This window comes from Stomoxys calcitrans, chromosome 2 (assembly GCF_963082655.1).
Source record: "Stomoxys calcitrans chromosome 2, idStoCalc2.1, whole genome shotgun sequence".
NCBI lineage: Eukaryota > Metazoa > Arthropoda > Insecta > Diptera > Muscidae > Stomoxys > Stomoxys calcitrans.
This window is the reverse complement of record NC_081553.1, coordinates 167,059,337-167,077,099: the sequence shown is the minus strand read 5'-3', so window position 1 is coordinate 167,077,099 and position 17,763 is coordinate 167,059,337. Positions and strand designations below refer to the sequence as shown.

Sequence of the window (17,763 nt, the reverse complement as noted above, 5' to 3'; positions counted from 1 at the left end):
ACTTCAAATTTCAGCGAAATCGGGTAATAAATAAAGCTTTTATGGGCTTCAGACCCTTTATCAGCATATCGGCCTATATGACAGCTATATCTAAATATAGTCCGATCTGAACCATATTTAGGTCAGATGTCGGGAGGCCTTAAACTACTCACTGTTTAAAATTGGATAAAAATTAAAGGGTTTATGGGTATTAGTTCTTTATCGTCAGATGGGTCTATATTGCCGCTATGTCCAAATATGGTCCGATTTGGCCAGTTCAAGAACTTAAACAGCGTGCATTAAAAAGACGTATCTGTGCCAAATTTCAGCTCAATATCTTAATTTTTAAGGGCTGTAGAATGATTACAACAGACGGACGGACATCGTTAAATCGTCTTAGAAATTTACGACGATCCGAAATATATACACTTTTTAGGGTCGGAAATTGATATTTCGATGTGTTCCAAACGGAATGACTAAATGAATATACCCCCTATCATACGGTGGTGGGTGTAAAGATAGTTCAACAGTGCTTTAAATTAAAAACAAAAACAAAGCGTGCTAAGTTCGGCCGGGCCGAATCTTATATTCTTTGCCCAATATCTCTTTTTAGGCAGATAAAAGAAAATAATTGATTTAATATTGGAGTTATGGTCCGATTCGCACCACAATTGAATTGAATGTTGGAGACCATAGTAGTAGTAGAAGTAATTGTGTAAAATTTCAGCCAATTCGAGTAAGAAATGTGACTTTTAGGGGCTCAAGAAGTAAAATGGACCGATGCGGACCATATTTAAAAATTATGTTGAAGGTCATAGGAGAAGCCGTTGTACAAATTCAGTCAAATAGGATAATAATTACGTCCTCTGGAGGCTCAAGAAGTAAAGATCCCTGATCGGTTTAAATGGCAGCTATATCAGGTTATTGATCGATTTGAACCATATTTAACACAGTTGTTAGAAGTCATAACAAAACACCTCATGCAAAAATTCAGCCAAATCGGATAAGAATTGCGCCATCTAGTAGCTCAAGAAATCGATATAGCCCATTTACAATTCCAAACAACCTACACTAATAAAAAGTATTTGTGCAAAATTTCAAACGGCTAGTTTCACTATTACTGCTCTCCCATTTTCATCAGATCTTTTGTTGTTACAGCAAATATTTTTGCTAACGAATTTTTCTGGAATTTTTTTCAGCAATACATAGCAAACGACTGTAAAATCATACTTTTATGGAAAATTTTACTGGAAAAGTACCCGTTCACACAGGTTATAAACTCACAAAGCCACCTTTAAGTCCTCCCATTTTTAATTGTCTTCTATGTCCTTCTTTCAAAACCTTCCATTTTGCAAATTTCCAACACAATTTAAGTTGCTATCTGACAATATATATTTGCCATATCACAGAAATGTCTTTTTCTGTACCCATATGGCTTTTATTATGTATGTCAGATATGTATAGAGCGCGCTCTAATCGGCATGTATTTGTCATATGAATTTAATGTACTTTTTGTATTCACGTGTGACTGCATATGGATGTATGTTCGATGAAAACAGAGCTTGCTTTATCAAAAAAAAAACATAGTTATTCCAACATCCGTTTTTCACATAAAATGTTTCATATGTATCAGACGATGTGTAGAACTTTTAGATATGGTAAATTGAACTTGTAAAAGGAGTAATACATGACGTCTGATAGCACCTTTAAAGCTAGAACGACGCACAGTGAAAGAAAATATGCCGGGTGAGGACGGGTAGAGATATCTCTTTGAAATTTAGAGTAGTTAGAGCTGAGGTCTTATCGAGATTGTGTGCAAAATTTCTAGGCACTAGCTGGTACGGGATGGTCACCTCGGCATTTCGAAAAATTGCTCGGGCTGCCAAATCTTAATTTTTAGTCCGATTTTCACTCAATATCTCAACTAGTTTCGGGAATACACAAGTTTTATTATACCCTACACCACTACTGTGGTACAGGTTATTATAACTTAGTGAATTAGTTTGTAACACTCAAAAGGAAGAGAGATAGACCCGTCGATAAGTATACCGATCGACTCAGAATCACTTTCTGATTCGATTTAGCTATGTGCGTCTGTCTGTCTGTCCAAGTTAATTTTTGTACAAGCTACAGGTCGCAATTTTCATCCGATCGTCTTCAAATTTTTCGGACTAGAGACGAAGCCTATTGAAATTGGAAAAAATCGGTTCAGATTTCGATATAGCTCCCATATATATTTTTGTCCGATTTGCATTCTCTCGAAATTTGGCAGAAAGGATTTTCTAATGACTTTCGACATTACTGGTGATTTTCATGGAAATCGGTTCAGATTTAGATATAGCTCTCATATACATATATCGCCCGATTTTCACTCCTAGAGCTACTGCAAGCGCATTTTTGACCAATCTTCCCAAAATTTTTTGCAACGCTGCCCGCGATGACTTCCACAATATCCATTAAGTTTTCTCAAAATCGGTTCAGATTTACCACATCCTATTATTCAGAAAAAAGTTCTACAGTTTGGAAGTAAAAAATATCCATAAGTTATTTTTTTGCATTTTTTTTGGTCAAAAAACGTATTTTTATTGATTAGTCTTTATAAAAAACACATGCTTCAATAACTTAATTTATTCTTTTTTGCTTGTAAAGACGACAAATTGTAGATGCTTCAAGACCATCTTTGCCCGGAAAAGCGTATTTTGGGGATTTTTGTAAAAAAAAATCGGACAGAAATTATTTTTTGTTTTTAATGAAAATTATATCTGCAAAATTCAAAAAGAATTACTCAGATATCTCTATTCGATTTTTTCTTAGAGTTTTATCAATTTGAATTTTTCTTTTCAGAAAAATGTGAAAATCGGATTGAAAATGAAGATTTGGCAGCCCGAACAATTTTCCGAAATTTCAACAAATAAAAATCCAAATATAAAAAATTTTGAAAATCGAACTAAAAATGAAGATTTGGCAGCTCGAACAATTGCCAAGGTGGCCAAATTTAGGGGTCTGCCAAGAGGCGCCTAAACCACCTAGGGCATTGAAAATTTTCTCACGATATCGATAACACCTCAGCTCTAACTATTTCAAATTTCAAAGAGATATCTCTCACACGTTCTCACACGGCATATTTTTTAATAGTTTTTTTTTTCAATTTTCTCCCACTGTGCGATGATTCTCCGGTGCATCGAATGCAAAATGCCCCAATCATTTCCGTTTGCGAATTTTCAATTTTCCGCTACGTCAACTGTGTTTCCGCTTTTCAATTGCGTATGTTAAAAAGAACTCGGCCAACAATGTTTGCGAAAGGGCCAAAACACGAAACAAAATATTGACATAAAATGTCACACATTTCAGTGAACATTGTTGTTGTTGCATTCTGCCCTTCTTGCCAGCTGGCTGGCTAAGTTGCAACAAAAGGGAATTCATTGGATTTAATTCATGCTCTAATTAAGAAAAATCGAAAGTGCAAACAATTCCCCTACAGCAACATCCATCTTAGACACAATACATGGGGAGGGGGCATGTACATACATATGTTTCAGAATCGAAAATTTACCTTTATTTCATTATTTTGCACTTGCTTTCAATTGAGGCCAAAAACATTGGCAGCGGCAGTAGCAGTGACAGCAACAACATAACAACAAATTCCACTACGCACTACACTCGCACGCACACACACGCACGCACACACACGAGACAACGAAACACGACTAGAATTCTTCTCACTTCATATTGCACATTGACCTCTTCTTGCCCGCTTGGCCCCCACCAAAGAGAGAGAGATGGTAGTGGCTATTATGTTATGGAGGATTCATTAGCAAGACTGAGAATTTTATCGTTTTATTTTTTCTAATTTAAAGCCTTTCAACTGACAATTTGAAATAAAATTTTCTTTTACTATCGCAAAGGGCCAATAGAATATCCGATTTTTTGCAGATTTTTGAATTTTTACAATTTATAAACGGTGCAAAACTAGGATTTTCAGGTGCTCGAAATCAAAAACGTTAAATGAAAAATTTTTGTGTACTGGTACTGCTGGTGCTGCTGCTGTGCTGCTTCTTCTTCTGCTGCTGCTGCTGAAAAAGGAGAAATGGGGAATCAAAACAAAAACCACGAAAAAAACACGGAGAGTTGCCAGCAATGGGGAGTAAGACGCACAGCATTGCCATACCAAAAAATCCATGGCATTGGCAACACACGCAAAACCGTTAGATAAACCAACAAATTAAAAAACAGCAGAAAGCCGAATTACCGCATACAGCGGTCAAAAAAAGTATTCATCATTAGCAAAATTGATAATAAATTCACTTATTTTGGGTAATTGAAGAAAATTTAAAGTAAACAAATAATGCAGTTTTATGCAATAGTTTATTTTTCGTAATATGTTTTAAAATAAATTAAAAAAATAAATTTAATTAGCGCAAAAAATGCAATTTTATATAATAACACCAAAAACAGAACAAAAAATGTATTCATCATTGATGTGCTATCATCAAAGTCAAATTCAAATATTATTTGGGAATCCCCCTTTTCTGTTTTATTTAGTAAAGGAGGCTTTGCCCTTGACAGCAAATATTTAATTTCATTGAAAATATAGTTTTTGTCAAAATGGGTCGTAAGCAAAACGAGGTTTCTGATGAGGTAAAAGTTTTGATAATAAAACACCACAGGAATGGTTTAACTCAAAAAACTATCAGTGAAATATTAAATAGACCACGATCTACTATACAATCCATCATCAGAAAGTGGACAGAAACGAAAACTGTTGACAATAAACCAAGATCTGGTCGACCAAAAGCACTTTCAGTTGGAGATGTGCGTTGGCTAGTGCGGCAAGTTCAGAAAACTCCGAAGACAAATGCGACCATTCTTCGTAAAAACACTATGGAATATTTAGGGAAGGAAGTTACTACACAAACAATTCGAAATACACTCAAAAGGCATAGTTACAGAGGAAGAACTGCACATAAGAAGCCCTTTATAAATAAAATAAACCGAGTGAAAAGGCTAAACTTCGCAAAAATGTATGTAAAACAGCCCGAATCATTTTGGAAAACAGTCATTTTTGCAGACGAGAGCAAGTTTAATCTTTTTGGGTGCGATGGAAAGGTCATAGCGTACAGAAAACCAAATACAGAGCTTGAAGAATGAAACACAGTTGCTACTGTAAAACATGGTGGAGGTGGTTTAATGGTTTGGGGGTGTATGGCGGCTTCAGGAGCGGGAAATCTTGAAATTATTAATGGAGTAATGGATCATAAGTATTACATTGACATTTTAAAGAGGAATTTAAAAGATAGTGCTGTAAAACTTGGGCTTGGTAATAACTTTCAATATTATCAAGATAATGACCCCAAACATTCTGCTTTAAATACCAAGATGTGGATGCTGTATAACTGCCCCAAAGTCATTAAAACTCCTCCTCAAAGTCCCGACTTGAACCCAATTGAACATCTTTGGGAACATCTCGAACGCAAATTGAGAACGCGCAATTTTTCGAGCAAGAGTCAAATGCAACAGGTGATAATGGAGGAATGGACTAATATATACCAAAATATAACCGCTAAATTAGTCTAATCGATGTCAAACCGTTTAAAAGAAGTTATAAGACGCGGTGGTCGAATAACAAAGTATTAATTTTTTTAAATTATGTTATTTATTTTTTTGTTTTTTTGCAATGATGAATACTTTTTTTGTTTAATTTTTTGTGTTCAGCTGTAAAATGGCCCTTTTGTTCCAATAAATACTATTTTTTTCTTTAAAAACAATGAAATTGTGTACATATATATCACACAAGCACTACTGCATCATTAGTTTAATATGTTTTTATTCCAATTGTCTTTTGTAGACTTATTAAAAAAAAACATTGAATGATGAATACTTTTTTTGACCGCTGTATGTAGACTAGTAAAATCGTTCGAAATCATTATTGGATTAACTCTTTCGATACAATTAAATATAAACATATTAAACTTTACTCTAACAAATGTTAATAATAACGTTGCATAAGAACGGTATAAAATCCATTTAATATGAGATAATATTTCATTTTATAAGGAGTCCTACTCGAGCACGTATGTCGTAATTCGGCTACCGGCTTTCAAACAATTATTTTTGAGTTTAATAAATTACATTTCTGGACGTTTTTATTAACTTTGTTCATCGTTTTGGGAATAGTTATTTCCTCTTTTTTTTGGTTTCACATTGTACACAACTTTACATAACATATATAACAATGTTACAATAGTTACACTTTTTTCAAAGGCACACATTACATGATAGTGTTATTAAATAATATAATATTTTGTTTGTATAAGACTTACATTAACATATTTCTATATATTTATATATATCTATATAACCAAACAAAATAAAACAAAAAAACGAGATGGAAAAGTTGCTTACTTTAAATAATGCCCTACAGTTCTATTGCCAGGCTTTGTAAACTTTTACAAAAATGTATGCTAGGCAATGAAGGAAGAATAAGCCAGAAAATAGGGATTAGAATAAAATCGGAATACAAAAAGATTTCCTTAAAAATTACAAATTCACAGTTACATTTTTATAGATTACATACATACATAAATATTAGTATAGAGAAGAAGGCCTGTTCTTGGTTTCATTTTGTTTTTGTTTTGTTTTCTTAGTCTTTTTAAATTGGCATGACTTAAGTAATGGCAAGATCTAGAGTAGAGTGGTTATCGGTGCGATGTTTGTTACTAATACTAGAAAACTGTTTTGTAAAATTATTCCATTTTCTGTTTCAGTGCTTCTTCATGGGCCTGCAAACAGAAAAATAAAAGAAATTGAGTTAAAAAATTGACATACATCGACATATTCAAAATTTTACAATCAATCAATCTAATGATTAACAAGTAACAGTGTGCTAGGTTCGGCCGGGCCGAATCTTATATATACTCCACCATGGATTGCATTTGTTGAGTTCTTTGCGCTGTATCTCGTTTTAGGCAGACTAAAAATAATGAATAAGAACTGTTATGCTAATGAAGCTATCTTAAGTTATAGTCCGATTCGGACCATAAAAGAATTGAATGCTGAACATTGTCTAATATTTCAGTCCATTCGATAAGAATTGCGCCTTGTAGGGGCTTAAGAAGCAAGATCGGGAGATCGGTTTATATGGGAGCTGTATCAAGCTATTGATCGACTCAGACCATATTGGAAACGTATGTTGAAGGTCATGGGAGAAGGCGTTGTACAAAATTTCTGCCAAATCGGATGAGAATTGCGCCCTCTAGAGGCTCAAGAAGTCAAGATCCCAGATCGATTTATGTGGCAGCTATATCAGGTTATGTATAGATTTGAGCCATGGAAGTCCGATTTGCGCCATGGAAGTTGAAAGTCATAACAAAACACCTCTTACAAAATTTCAGCCAAATTGGATGAGAATTCCGCCCTCTAAATGATAAAGAAAAAAAATATCGGACAATAAATGCGCCTTTTATGGGACCAAGACCTTAAATCCGCGGATTGATCTATATGGCAGCTATATCGAAATCTGGACCGATCTGATCCAACTTAAAGAAGGTTGTCGAAGGCCCTAACACAACTCTCTGCCCCAAATTTTGACAAAATCGGATAATAAATGTGGCTTTTATGGGCCTAAGACCTTAAATCGGCGGATCGGTCTATATGGGGGCTATATCAATATATAGTCCGATATAGCCCATCTTCGAACAAAAAAAAAAAGACTCTGTGCAAAGTTTCAGCTCAATATCTCTATTTTTAAAGACAGTAGCGTGATTTTAACAGACAGACGGGCAGGCGGAGGGCTAGATCGTCTTAGATTTCTACGGCGATCAAGAATATATTTACTTTAGAGATTCGGAAATGGATATTTCGATGTGTTGCATACGGATGACAAAATGAATATACCCCATCCTTCGGTGGTGGGTATAATTACGCTTGTACAAAGTGATGGCAAAGTACATGCGTCTCTTTCTACTGTCGTCTCATGTTGTTGCTGTTGCACGTTGCAAGATTTCTCTTTGAAGGGTTACGCCTGAGCCGAGATTAATGGCGTTTTTACTTGTAACTAATACACATAAAGTATTGACGTGGAATTTATTAATTTACCTTCTTTGCCACTTTCAGCAAATTTTCATACGTCGCCTTGCCTGTTTGCTTCACCATACCCTGGAATACATTCTTCTCACTTTCGGTCAACAACTCATATGGTGATCCGAACTCCACCACTTGACCGGCATCCATTACCAGGACTTTGTCGGAATCCATAACCGTATGCAGTCGATGGGCTATCGTTAGGACGGTACATTGCTGAAATTTATGACGTATGGTCGTTTGTATAAGACCATCGGTTTGTGGATCAACATTGGCAGTGGCTTCATCCATTACTAGAATACAATTTTCACGTAAAATTGCTCGGGCCAAGCAAACCAGTTGACGTTGACCCACACTAAAATTGGCTCCACCTTCGGAAATCTTTGTCTGCAGACCATTTGGTAATTCCGTTACAACATCTTTAAGTTGGACCTGTGGATGGGAAAAATGAGAATTAATGAATTGTCAACAAAATAGATTTTGATTGCAGCTATGTTAGGTAAGTTAATCGAAATTTATAGAGCAAATATAATGATAACGATTTCCTAATTCTAAGAACCTGTATTAACATAGAATAAAGATTAATTAGGCTTGCGAATCTTCTATATATATATAAAATTGAATTTGCCTTTGTTTGTTTGTATGTATGTTCCGATAGACTCGAAAATCGCTGAACCGATTTTCTTGAAAATTTCACAGATGGGGCGGATCCTCCCCCTTACACTAATTTTCAGAAATGCCAGATTTCGGAGATGGGTGGTACGTTTTTAGCGAAATGTTGTGTGCTCTCTTATAGTAACCTAAAAACAAAAAATTTATGTCAAAATTTCGGATGGGGTACCTAGGGGGGCCGCCCCACCCCCAAAAACCTACCAAATATATATGATGACTAATCACGACAATATGGGACTCAAATGAAAGGTATTGAAGATAAGAAACCGTATTTGATATCCATTTGTCGCTCCAAGTGACACCACCCCAATTTTTTCACAGCTTGTGACTGTAATTGCATTCTTTCTTCTGTCAGTTATCAGCTGTTACTTTTAGCTTGCTTTAGAAAAAAAATGTAAAAAAAGTATATTTGATTAAAGTTCATTCTAAGTTTTATTAAAAATGCATTTAATTTCTTTTAAAAAATCCGCAATTACTTTTTGGGCAACCCAATATATATTTTCCATATATTTTCAGGGCCAAGCCAATGAGTGGCCGCCCCATCCCCCAAAACACCATCCAAACTGGACATGTTTGCCGACTTTGGAAATATGGGGCTCAAATGAAAGGTATTTGGGAGTAGATCATGAATGTGATTTAAACATTCGGACCAACTGTCTAAGGGAAGTCTCACCCCCATAACAACCCCAAATAGGACGCATTTGCTCACCATGGCAATTTGGGTCTTAAAGAGAGTGGAGCTCGATATTGATAGTTTTTGGGGCGATACCCCAAACCGGACATATGACATATTTTGCAATAAGAGACTTAAATGAAAGGTATTTGAGATTAGAAAACGTATGTGATATCCAATTTTGAGGCCAATGGCAATATGGGTTAAAATAAATGATATTTGAAAGTAGAGCACGATGCTGATTTTTTTTAGGGCTAAGTATTTGGCGTACCACCCCACTCCCTAAATCGGACATATTTACCGACCATGTCAATGTGGGGCTTTAGGGATTAATTTTCTGAGGTTTTATGCCTTTCCCAAAATACCCCCCAAACAGCAATTTTCACTGACCATCGCAATACGGGGCTAAAACAAAGGTATTTAGGAGTAGAATACGAATCTGATATCCAAATGTGGGACCATGTATTTGGGGCATAACCCCTTCCCCAAACCACTCCCAAAAGAGTACAAATTTACCGACCATGGCCATATGTATCATAAATATAAGGTACTGGAGATTAGAGAACTAATTTAATAACCAATTTTTCGGTCAAGTGTTTCGAGACGCCTCTTCACATAATCCTATATGAGGTTTAAATAAATGGTATTTGAGAGTAGAGCACAATGATTATATATTTGTTTTCAGAGCTAAGTGCCTGGGGGACCACCGGACCCCCGAAAACCTCCCAAATCCGACATCATGAGAATATCGTGCTCAAATAAAGTCTTTTAAGAGTGGAGTACATCTAACATCCAAACTAAAACACTTCGAGCGTATTCATAGACGTATAAAGATCATATGGGATTAGATAAAGCCATTTATATTGTTCTACTGTTAGTCAAACGATATACAATTACTATTTTCGTAGCACGGTATTCACTTAAAGCTCTTGAATTATCGAAAATATTCAAAAGGATAATTTTGTTCCATATAAAGTAAAAGAAGGGGCAGGGGAGCGGGTCCGGTTCAGCTAGTTCTTTATAAAAGAAATATCCCATTTTGAATCCTGATTATTATCCATTTTGTTTTTTGTCTCAAATCTTCCTATAAGTGCTATTGTCATATACTCAAAACTCATATGGATTAAATTCTCCCCGAAACACCACTTCCTAGTGATGGGTATAGAAAATTTTAATAAAAAGAAATGGCTCTCTATATACATAAGAGAGAATAGTTACTTGCTATCACTCGCACGGGATAGCTGTGAACACCACACAGGCTGGAACATTGAGGTACGATCTGTGTGGTGTTCATTGCTGTCACGAGAAGCTTAGCTGAGAGCTAACGGGAGAATCCACAGGTTGCGGATAGTGGAATACTCCCTGCGGAGAAGCTGCAACGGCAGTCGCGGACAATAAGCGGTATCGAGCAGAGAGTCTCAGTGAGAGGCCGGGCGGCACCGGCTCTTGCACAAATACTGAGTGACTATGATGTTCGATATGACAAGGCGAGTTATCAGAACGAGATCAGAACGAGCTTACACACCTACAGGAGCTTGACGAGAATCGCCACCTCCACATTAAAATGTGGCTACAACAATAACATCACTCTTCGTTTCCCAATCGGACTGCGCCATTTGATACGAAATTTTTGAAATTTTATATGACTGAAGTACTAACAGGCTTTATTACCTTCGACCAGCGTCATAGGAGGATTTATTGACTTATGCTCCACGGTGGCCCCACATTCGGGCCATCTAATATTGCATAAATTTGAAAGTTTATGGTTTCAAAAAATCCCTAAAATTCTTTTTAATACCATATATTAAAGCAGGAAATGTTGTAGAGGCTATCGACATTCACTCACTGCTACCGAAAATTCCAAAAATTTTAGCCACATCATCAACCTTTTTTCCTTCAGTTAGTTTGAGAGTTCCCCGGCACCAGTGTCTCTTTTTAATTATCCTTCTTTTCGCTATATAGAGTTTATATTAATAGGAAAATACTTACCTCCTCCAATGCCTCCCATAATTTAGAATCTGAATATTCATCGAAAGGATCTAAATTGTAACGCATTGTCCCAGAGAACAAAACTGGCTCTTGAGGTATGATTGATATTTTACTACGCAAGTCATGGAGACCCATTGTTTTCGTATCACGCGAGTCAATTATGATAGAACCGTCGGTGTAGGACAAACGGAAGAGAGCATTAATGAGAGATGATTTGCCAGCACCTGTGCGGCCCACAATTCCCACTTTCTCACGGGGTTTTAACACAATATTCAGAGACTTCAAGACATATTCCGATTTGGGATCGGGGAAATAACGTAAACTCAATTCGTCAAAGATGATTTTGCCTTCCTCGGGCCATGTCTTTGGTGGTTTTTTATCCGCAGCCGATTCCAATTCACCTTCTGGCTCAATGTCATCGTACTCCACAACGCGTTCAACGGCTGTCATGGTATTCTCCAATTCAGCCGATTGACGCATGCCCCACTGCACCATGCCAGTCATACCCATTGCCTGGGTAATTGCTAGACCAACATCGCCGCCATTCTCAGGAGAGAATATGAAGAAACTCAAGGTGATGATCGCAATGAAGAGGACACAAAAACAGTCCAGCCAATAGCCAAAGGCACGTGAGGTACAAATGAAAAGGAAAAATGCGGAGCTATGCATGTCCTGATAATTGTCAAACTCTTTGATTAAAACACGTTGGGCGCCAAACGCTCGGATGGTTGAGAGACCGGTTAAGGAGGCTCCCAAATGTGAATAGATGGGAGAACGAGCTGAAATGGATATAAAAATAATCAATTATATAAACTTAGCAGTACTTTATGCAAAACTCTTACTGATGGCTTCCAAGCGTTTTACATTTCTTGATGTTTTCAGGTAAAATGTTCTAAGATTGTAAAATACAATCGCCAACAGCGAGGTGGGCAGCAAGTACAAAGGATTCACCACAGATATCACAGCAACAATGCCAAAGAGAGAAAGGAAAATTTGTATGACATCCATCATCACAGAGGGCAAGATCTCATCTATTTGGCCCATATCCTTAGAGAACCTGTTAAGTATACGGCCGGAGGGATTTGTATTGAAGAAGTACATCGTTGCTCGAGTTATACCCCTGAACATGGAATTGTGCAAATTCTGGGAGGCCCTCATGGCCACATTGAAGAAGAGAAAACTACGTGTCACCGTTATAATAATGGTGGCCACTGTTATGACGGTAAATATGTAAATGTCCAACATCTCTGGGTCTATATGAACACCATATTCTTCTAGCAGTTTGGAAACTTGGGACTCGAAATGATGTGATGAGGCTGATAGGTCGAATGGTTCAGGAGTGGTATTATTGGTGGTACTATTAAGAGATAATGCAGCATATTCGGAGCGCTCAATTTGCAGGGAATCTTTTTTGTTGACCCTGAAGGAAACCAAAGGAAAATCAGATGGTGCATCGAGGAAAACTTCATAGCCCATACTCACCAAAAGGAGAGGAAATAGTCCCCACAAGAAGCCAATCCCTGAGACAAAATGCAAAAAAGCACCATAACGAAAAACATGAAAAATCCTCCTCCGGCCTGAAAATATTTCTTATAAAGCTCCAATCCAATTTTACCCTCCTCTTGAGTCTCTTCGACTTGTGTGGGCGTATCGTCTAAAGTTGAATCGGCCACCGAGTTAATGGAAGCCTCACTATTCTGCCGGTCTATCATGCGACTTCCTGAACGGGAACGTGTTTTGGTCTCCACCGAATCTTCGCGCTCTGGATCGGCCAACATTTGGGCAAAATCATGGCCACTTTCTCGCAAAGCTTCATAGGAGCCCACTGCACTAACTCTGCCCTTATCCATGATCACAATTTGATCGGCCGATTGTAAAAATTGCAATTGATGAGTGACCAAGACCACAATATTGTCACGCAGAAAACCACGCATGCACTGATCGAACAGGTGGCGGCCCACATGTGTATCCACAGCACTAAGGGGATCATCCAGCAGATATATGGATGTTTTGCGATAAACAGCTCTGGCCAAACTAATACGAGCCTTTTGGCCACCAGAAAGCGACGCTCCTCGTTCACCCACCACTGTCTTATCGCCATAGGGCAATAGTTCGAAATCTCTTTCCAATGCACATTTCTTCACCACCGCATGGTAACGTCTTCTATCTAAAGGCTGGCCAAAGAGAATATTTTGTCGCACCGTACCCGTGAATAGCCAAGGCTCTTGAGAGGCATACGAAAAGGTGCCGTTGACTTTAATGGAACCGCATTCAGGTTTCAATTCACCCAAAATACTTTGTATTAGACTGTAAATAAAAAAGAGAAGACAATTAATATATAGGAAAGAAAATGATGTGCTTCTTCCAGGTGGTACACACGACTCCATGCAACTAACTTTTCGATTCAAAAGGTAATATCTATAGACAATTGGTGATTTCCATGTAATGGTAACTAAGTGGAATAATTTTTTTTTCAATTTTAGATGTCTCCCCTATTTTAAGGCTTTTATATTTAAAAAAATCAGCCTAAACAATTTTTTTTAAATTTTCTGGTAATTTAGGTTTTTATGAGAATTTTGTAAATGGTGGCTAAGAAATTTCTATGTATAGAAATGAGAGGCGTGATTGACTGATGACTGATCACCGCCCAGCCCAAACGGCTAAAGCTAGAATTATGAAATTTTGCACGAATGTTGGTCTTGGGCCGGAGGCGAGAGATAAGGCCGGGTTTTATGATATTCGTTCGTAAAGGTACTAAATAGTACGAAAATGGGTACTATTTGCCCAGGGCGAACGAATAGGGCTAGGAGAATGTCTTGGGCTCAAATTAAAAAGCGTCTCGAAAAAATAGGTTTTGGTAAAAAAAAAATTGGAAAATCGTACCGAAAGTGGGAGAAATAGTACGTTTAGTGCCGCAATTGGTTCTATTTGGTGCTTTCTTTGAAAAATGAACTAGAGCTCTGATTTTGGAACTTTGGTACACTTCGGCAACCTTAGAATTTTGAAATATGACTTAAAAGACATCTGGTGCAAAAGGATGGGGGTGAAATGAAAAATAGTACTGGTAACGGGAAAAACGTACGTTTAGTACCGCAATTGGTACCATTTGGTACCTTCTTTTCAGATGGAGCTAGAAGTTTGCAATTTGTCATGTGAATACAACTAGGAAATAACTAGTGAGTGACTAAATGATCTATTCTGATCTATTCACAGTTCGTACATTTTGGTACCAACATTTTGTATATTTCGTACTAGATGGAGCTAGGAGTCTGAAATTTGGCATATTGGTACAACTGGGAAATAATTGATAGATGTCTAAATGATCTATGCACAATTCGTACACGGCTACAAGTTTTTTTTTTTTTTGATATTTGTACATTTAGGTATCAAAACCTTCATAATGGTACTTCCTTTATGGACTGAGTTATAGCTCTTTAATGTTTGATGCAGGTAAACTTTGATACTATATATCGGGCGACTAGAAGATTTTTTTGGAATTCGTACATTTAGGTACTAAACCGTACAAAATGGTACTTTCTTTGCACTTCGTACATTTTGGTACTAAAACGTACAAAATCGTACTTTCTTAATGGATAGAGCTAGAGGTCTGAAACTTTGGATACGGGCACACCAAACAAAATGATCTCTTTTTGAAATTTGAACATTTTGGTATTAAATCGTACAAAATTGTATTTTCTTTTTTACATATTGAGCTAGAGCTTTGCCCCTGTTCCATAGTGGAATGTTCATGGGCAAAATTTGCATTTTTTGCTAGAGCTTTTAAAATTGGAATGTAGTTTCAGATGTATAGTATTTATTGTGCACCTAGACGATTTATATTTAATTTTGTACATGCAGGTACTAAAACGTACTAATGATTACTTTCTTTACGGATTCAACTAGAGCTCTGAAATTTGAGATATATATTAACACCTGGATAGTAAATATTGATTGTTTAGAAAATATTTTTCAAATTCGTACATTTAGGTACTAAAAAGGTACAAAAGGTACTTTCTTTACAGACTAGGCTACAGCTCTGAAATTTGGGATACAGGTAAATCTTGGCAGTATGTACCGAGAGACTAGAACATTTGATATACGTATATTTTGGTACTAAACCGTTCAAAATGGTACTTTCTTTACAGACCGAGCTACAGCTCTGAAATTTGGCATACAGGCACATCTTGGCGGTATGTACCGGGGGATTAGAACATTTTTTTTGGAATTCGTACATTAAGGTTATAAAACGTACAAAATTGTACCTTCCGTACGGATTCAACTACAGATCTGAAATTTGGAATATTCTTACATGTACCGAGCAACTAGAAGTTTTTCTTCACATTCGTTCATTTTGGTACTTAAACGTACAAAATGGAACCTTCTGTACTGATTGAACTACAGATCTGAAATTTGGAATATGCTTACATCTAGGTACTATGTATCGAGCAACTAGAAGTTTTTTTGACATTCATTCGTTTTGGTACTAAAACGTACAAAATTGTACACTCTTTACAGGCTGAGCTAAAGCTCTGAAATTTGGGATACAGGTACATCTTGGTAGTATATACCGGAAAACTAGAAGATTTTTTGATTTGTACATTTAGGTACTAAAACGTACAAAATGGTACATCTAGGTGAATATAGTTACATCTAGGCACTATGTTCCGAGCAACTAGAAGCTTTTTTGGATATTCGTTATTTTGGTACTAAAACGTACAAAATGGTACCTTCTGTACGGATTGAACTACAGATCTGAAATTTGGAATATGCTTACATCTAGGCACTATGTATCGAGCAACTAGAAGTTTTTTTTTTGACATTCATTCGTTTTGGTACTAAAACGTACAAAATTATACTTTGTTTTCAGACTGAGCTACAGCTCTGAAATTTGGGATACAGGTACATCTTGGAAGTATATACCAGAAAACTAGAAGATTTTTTGATTTGTACATTTAAGTACTAAAACGTACAAAATGGCACTTTATTTGCGGATTGAGCTAGAGATCTCAAAATTGCAATGCAGTTACACCTTGACAGTATATATCGGCCGATTAGAGTTTTTTAAATTCATAAATACATTTAGGCACTAAATCTTAGGTCAGGCTAAAGCTCTTAAAATTGCGATACCGTTAGGATTTTTTTTACGAGCTCTATTTTGCAAAATGAATCACGACTATCGACCTATAAATGCTTATTTAGCAGCACTTCATAAATTTAAATGCTCGAGGTGACCAACATGCACGCCCCAAGTCAGCCCCTGGACCTACTAGAGTCTACAAATTTGGCATACTTATTGCAGACCATGTCCACATTCACTATGTCAAGTTTCGTGTAGATATGTTTAACTTTTCAAATGTTATAGAACTATTCCAAAGATGACTGTGGGTCATGTCCTTAATAAAAATCTTGAACCGTGCCTTTTTTACATTTTTTGTCTCTAAAAAATGGTTGAAAAAAGTTGAAAAAATTGGTACTTTTTAAATTGTGATTTACTAAGAGAAGCTAAAAGAAATTATAATTATTTTGCTGCAAATCGGTCTATAACCTCATACAACTTCCATCTCCCGATTTGACTTCTTGAGCCCCTGAAAGCCTCAATTTTCATCCGATTTGGCTGAAATTTTGCATAAAGTATTCTGTTATGATTTCCAACTATTGTGCCAAGTACGGTGCGAATCGGTCTATACCCTGATAGAGCTCCCATATAAACCGATCTCCCAATTTGACTTCTTGAGCCGCAATTTTGGTCCGATTTGTCTGAAATTTTGCTTGTAGTGTTTTGGTATGACTTTTAACATCTGTGCCAAGTACGGTCCAAATCAGTCTTTAACCTGATATAGCTGCCATATAAATCGATCTCCCGATTTGACTTCTTGAGCCCCTGGAAGCCTTAATTTTCATCCAATTTGACTGAAATTTTGCACATAGTGTTCTGTTATGACACTCAACGACTGTGCCAAGTACAGTCCAAATAGGCGTATAACGTGATTTGATTCTTGAACCCAACAAGCCGCGATTTTTATCCGATTTGACTGAAATTTTATATTATGCGTCTCAACAACTGTGCCAAGTACGGTCTAAATCGCTCTATAACCAGATAGAGCTCCCATATTTTAGGAGAATCCATAGTGGTGGGTGCCAATTCCTGGGATATTACACTTGAAATCGGACCAAATTAAGTCTGTGTTAGTATTGTTTTTTTTTTTTGAAAATCGAAAATGGGTCAACTTTGAATGGTCATATATTCTAAACTGAAAATCGGATATATCTATGGGTAGCATTTTTGAAATCGTTGGAAAATTTTACACAAGAAAGGTTCTTGCATAATATCGTAGGCGCAAGTGAAAATTTTGATTTTTGCCATCTGTTTC

At 36.6% G+C, this 17,763-nt stretch overlaps 1 protein-coding gene across 2 annotated transcripts in view; it reads right to left on the bottom strand.

Annotated features, from left to right (window-relative positions):
• Positions 1 to 6,084: 6,084 nt before the first annotated feature.
• Positions 6,085 to 17,763, bottom strand: part of LOC106081298 (probable multidrug resistance-associated protein lethal(2)03659) — an 84,433-nt gene continuing 72,754 nt past the window's right edge. For both annotated transcript variants that reach the window (XM_059364150.1, XM_059364149.1), the window contains 5 exons: positions 12,875 to 13,699; positions 12,235 to 12,812; positions 11,393 to 12,171; positions 8,074 to 8,490; positions 6,085 to 6,758 (listed from right to left, as the gene is read on the bottom strand). In XM_059364150.1, coding sequence (XP_059220133.1) covers positions 6,723 to 6,758; positions 8,074 to 8,490; positions 11,393 to 12,171; positions 12,235 to 12,812; positions 12,875 to 13,699 — 2,635 coding nt within the window. In that variant the 3' untranslated portion in view covers positions 6,085 to 6,722. The remainder of the gene's footprint in view (positions 6,759 to 8,073; positions 8,491 to 11,392; positions 12,172 to 12,234; positions 12,813 to 12,874; positions 13,700 to 17,763) is intronic.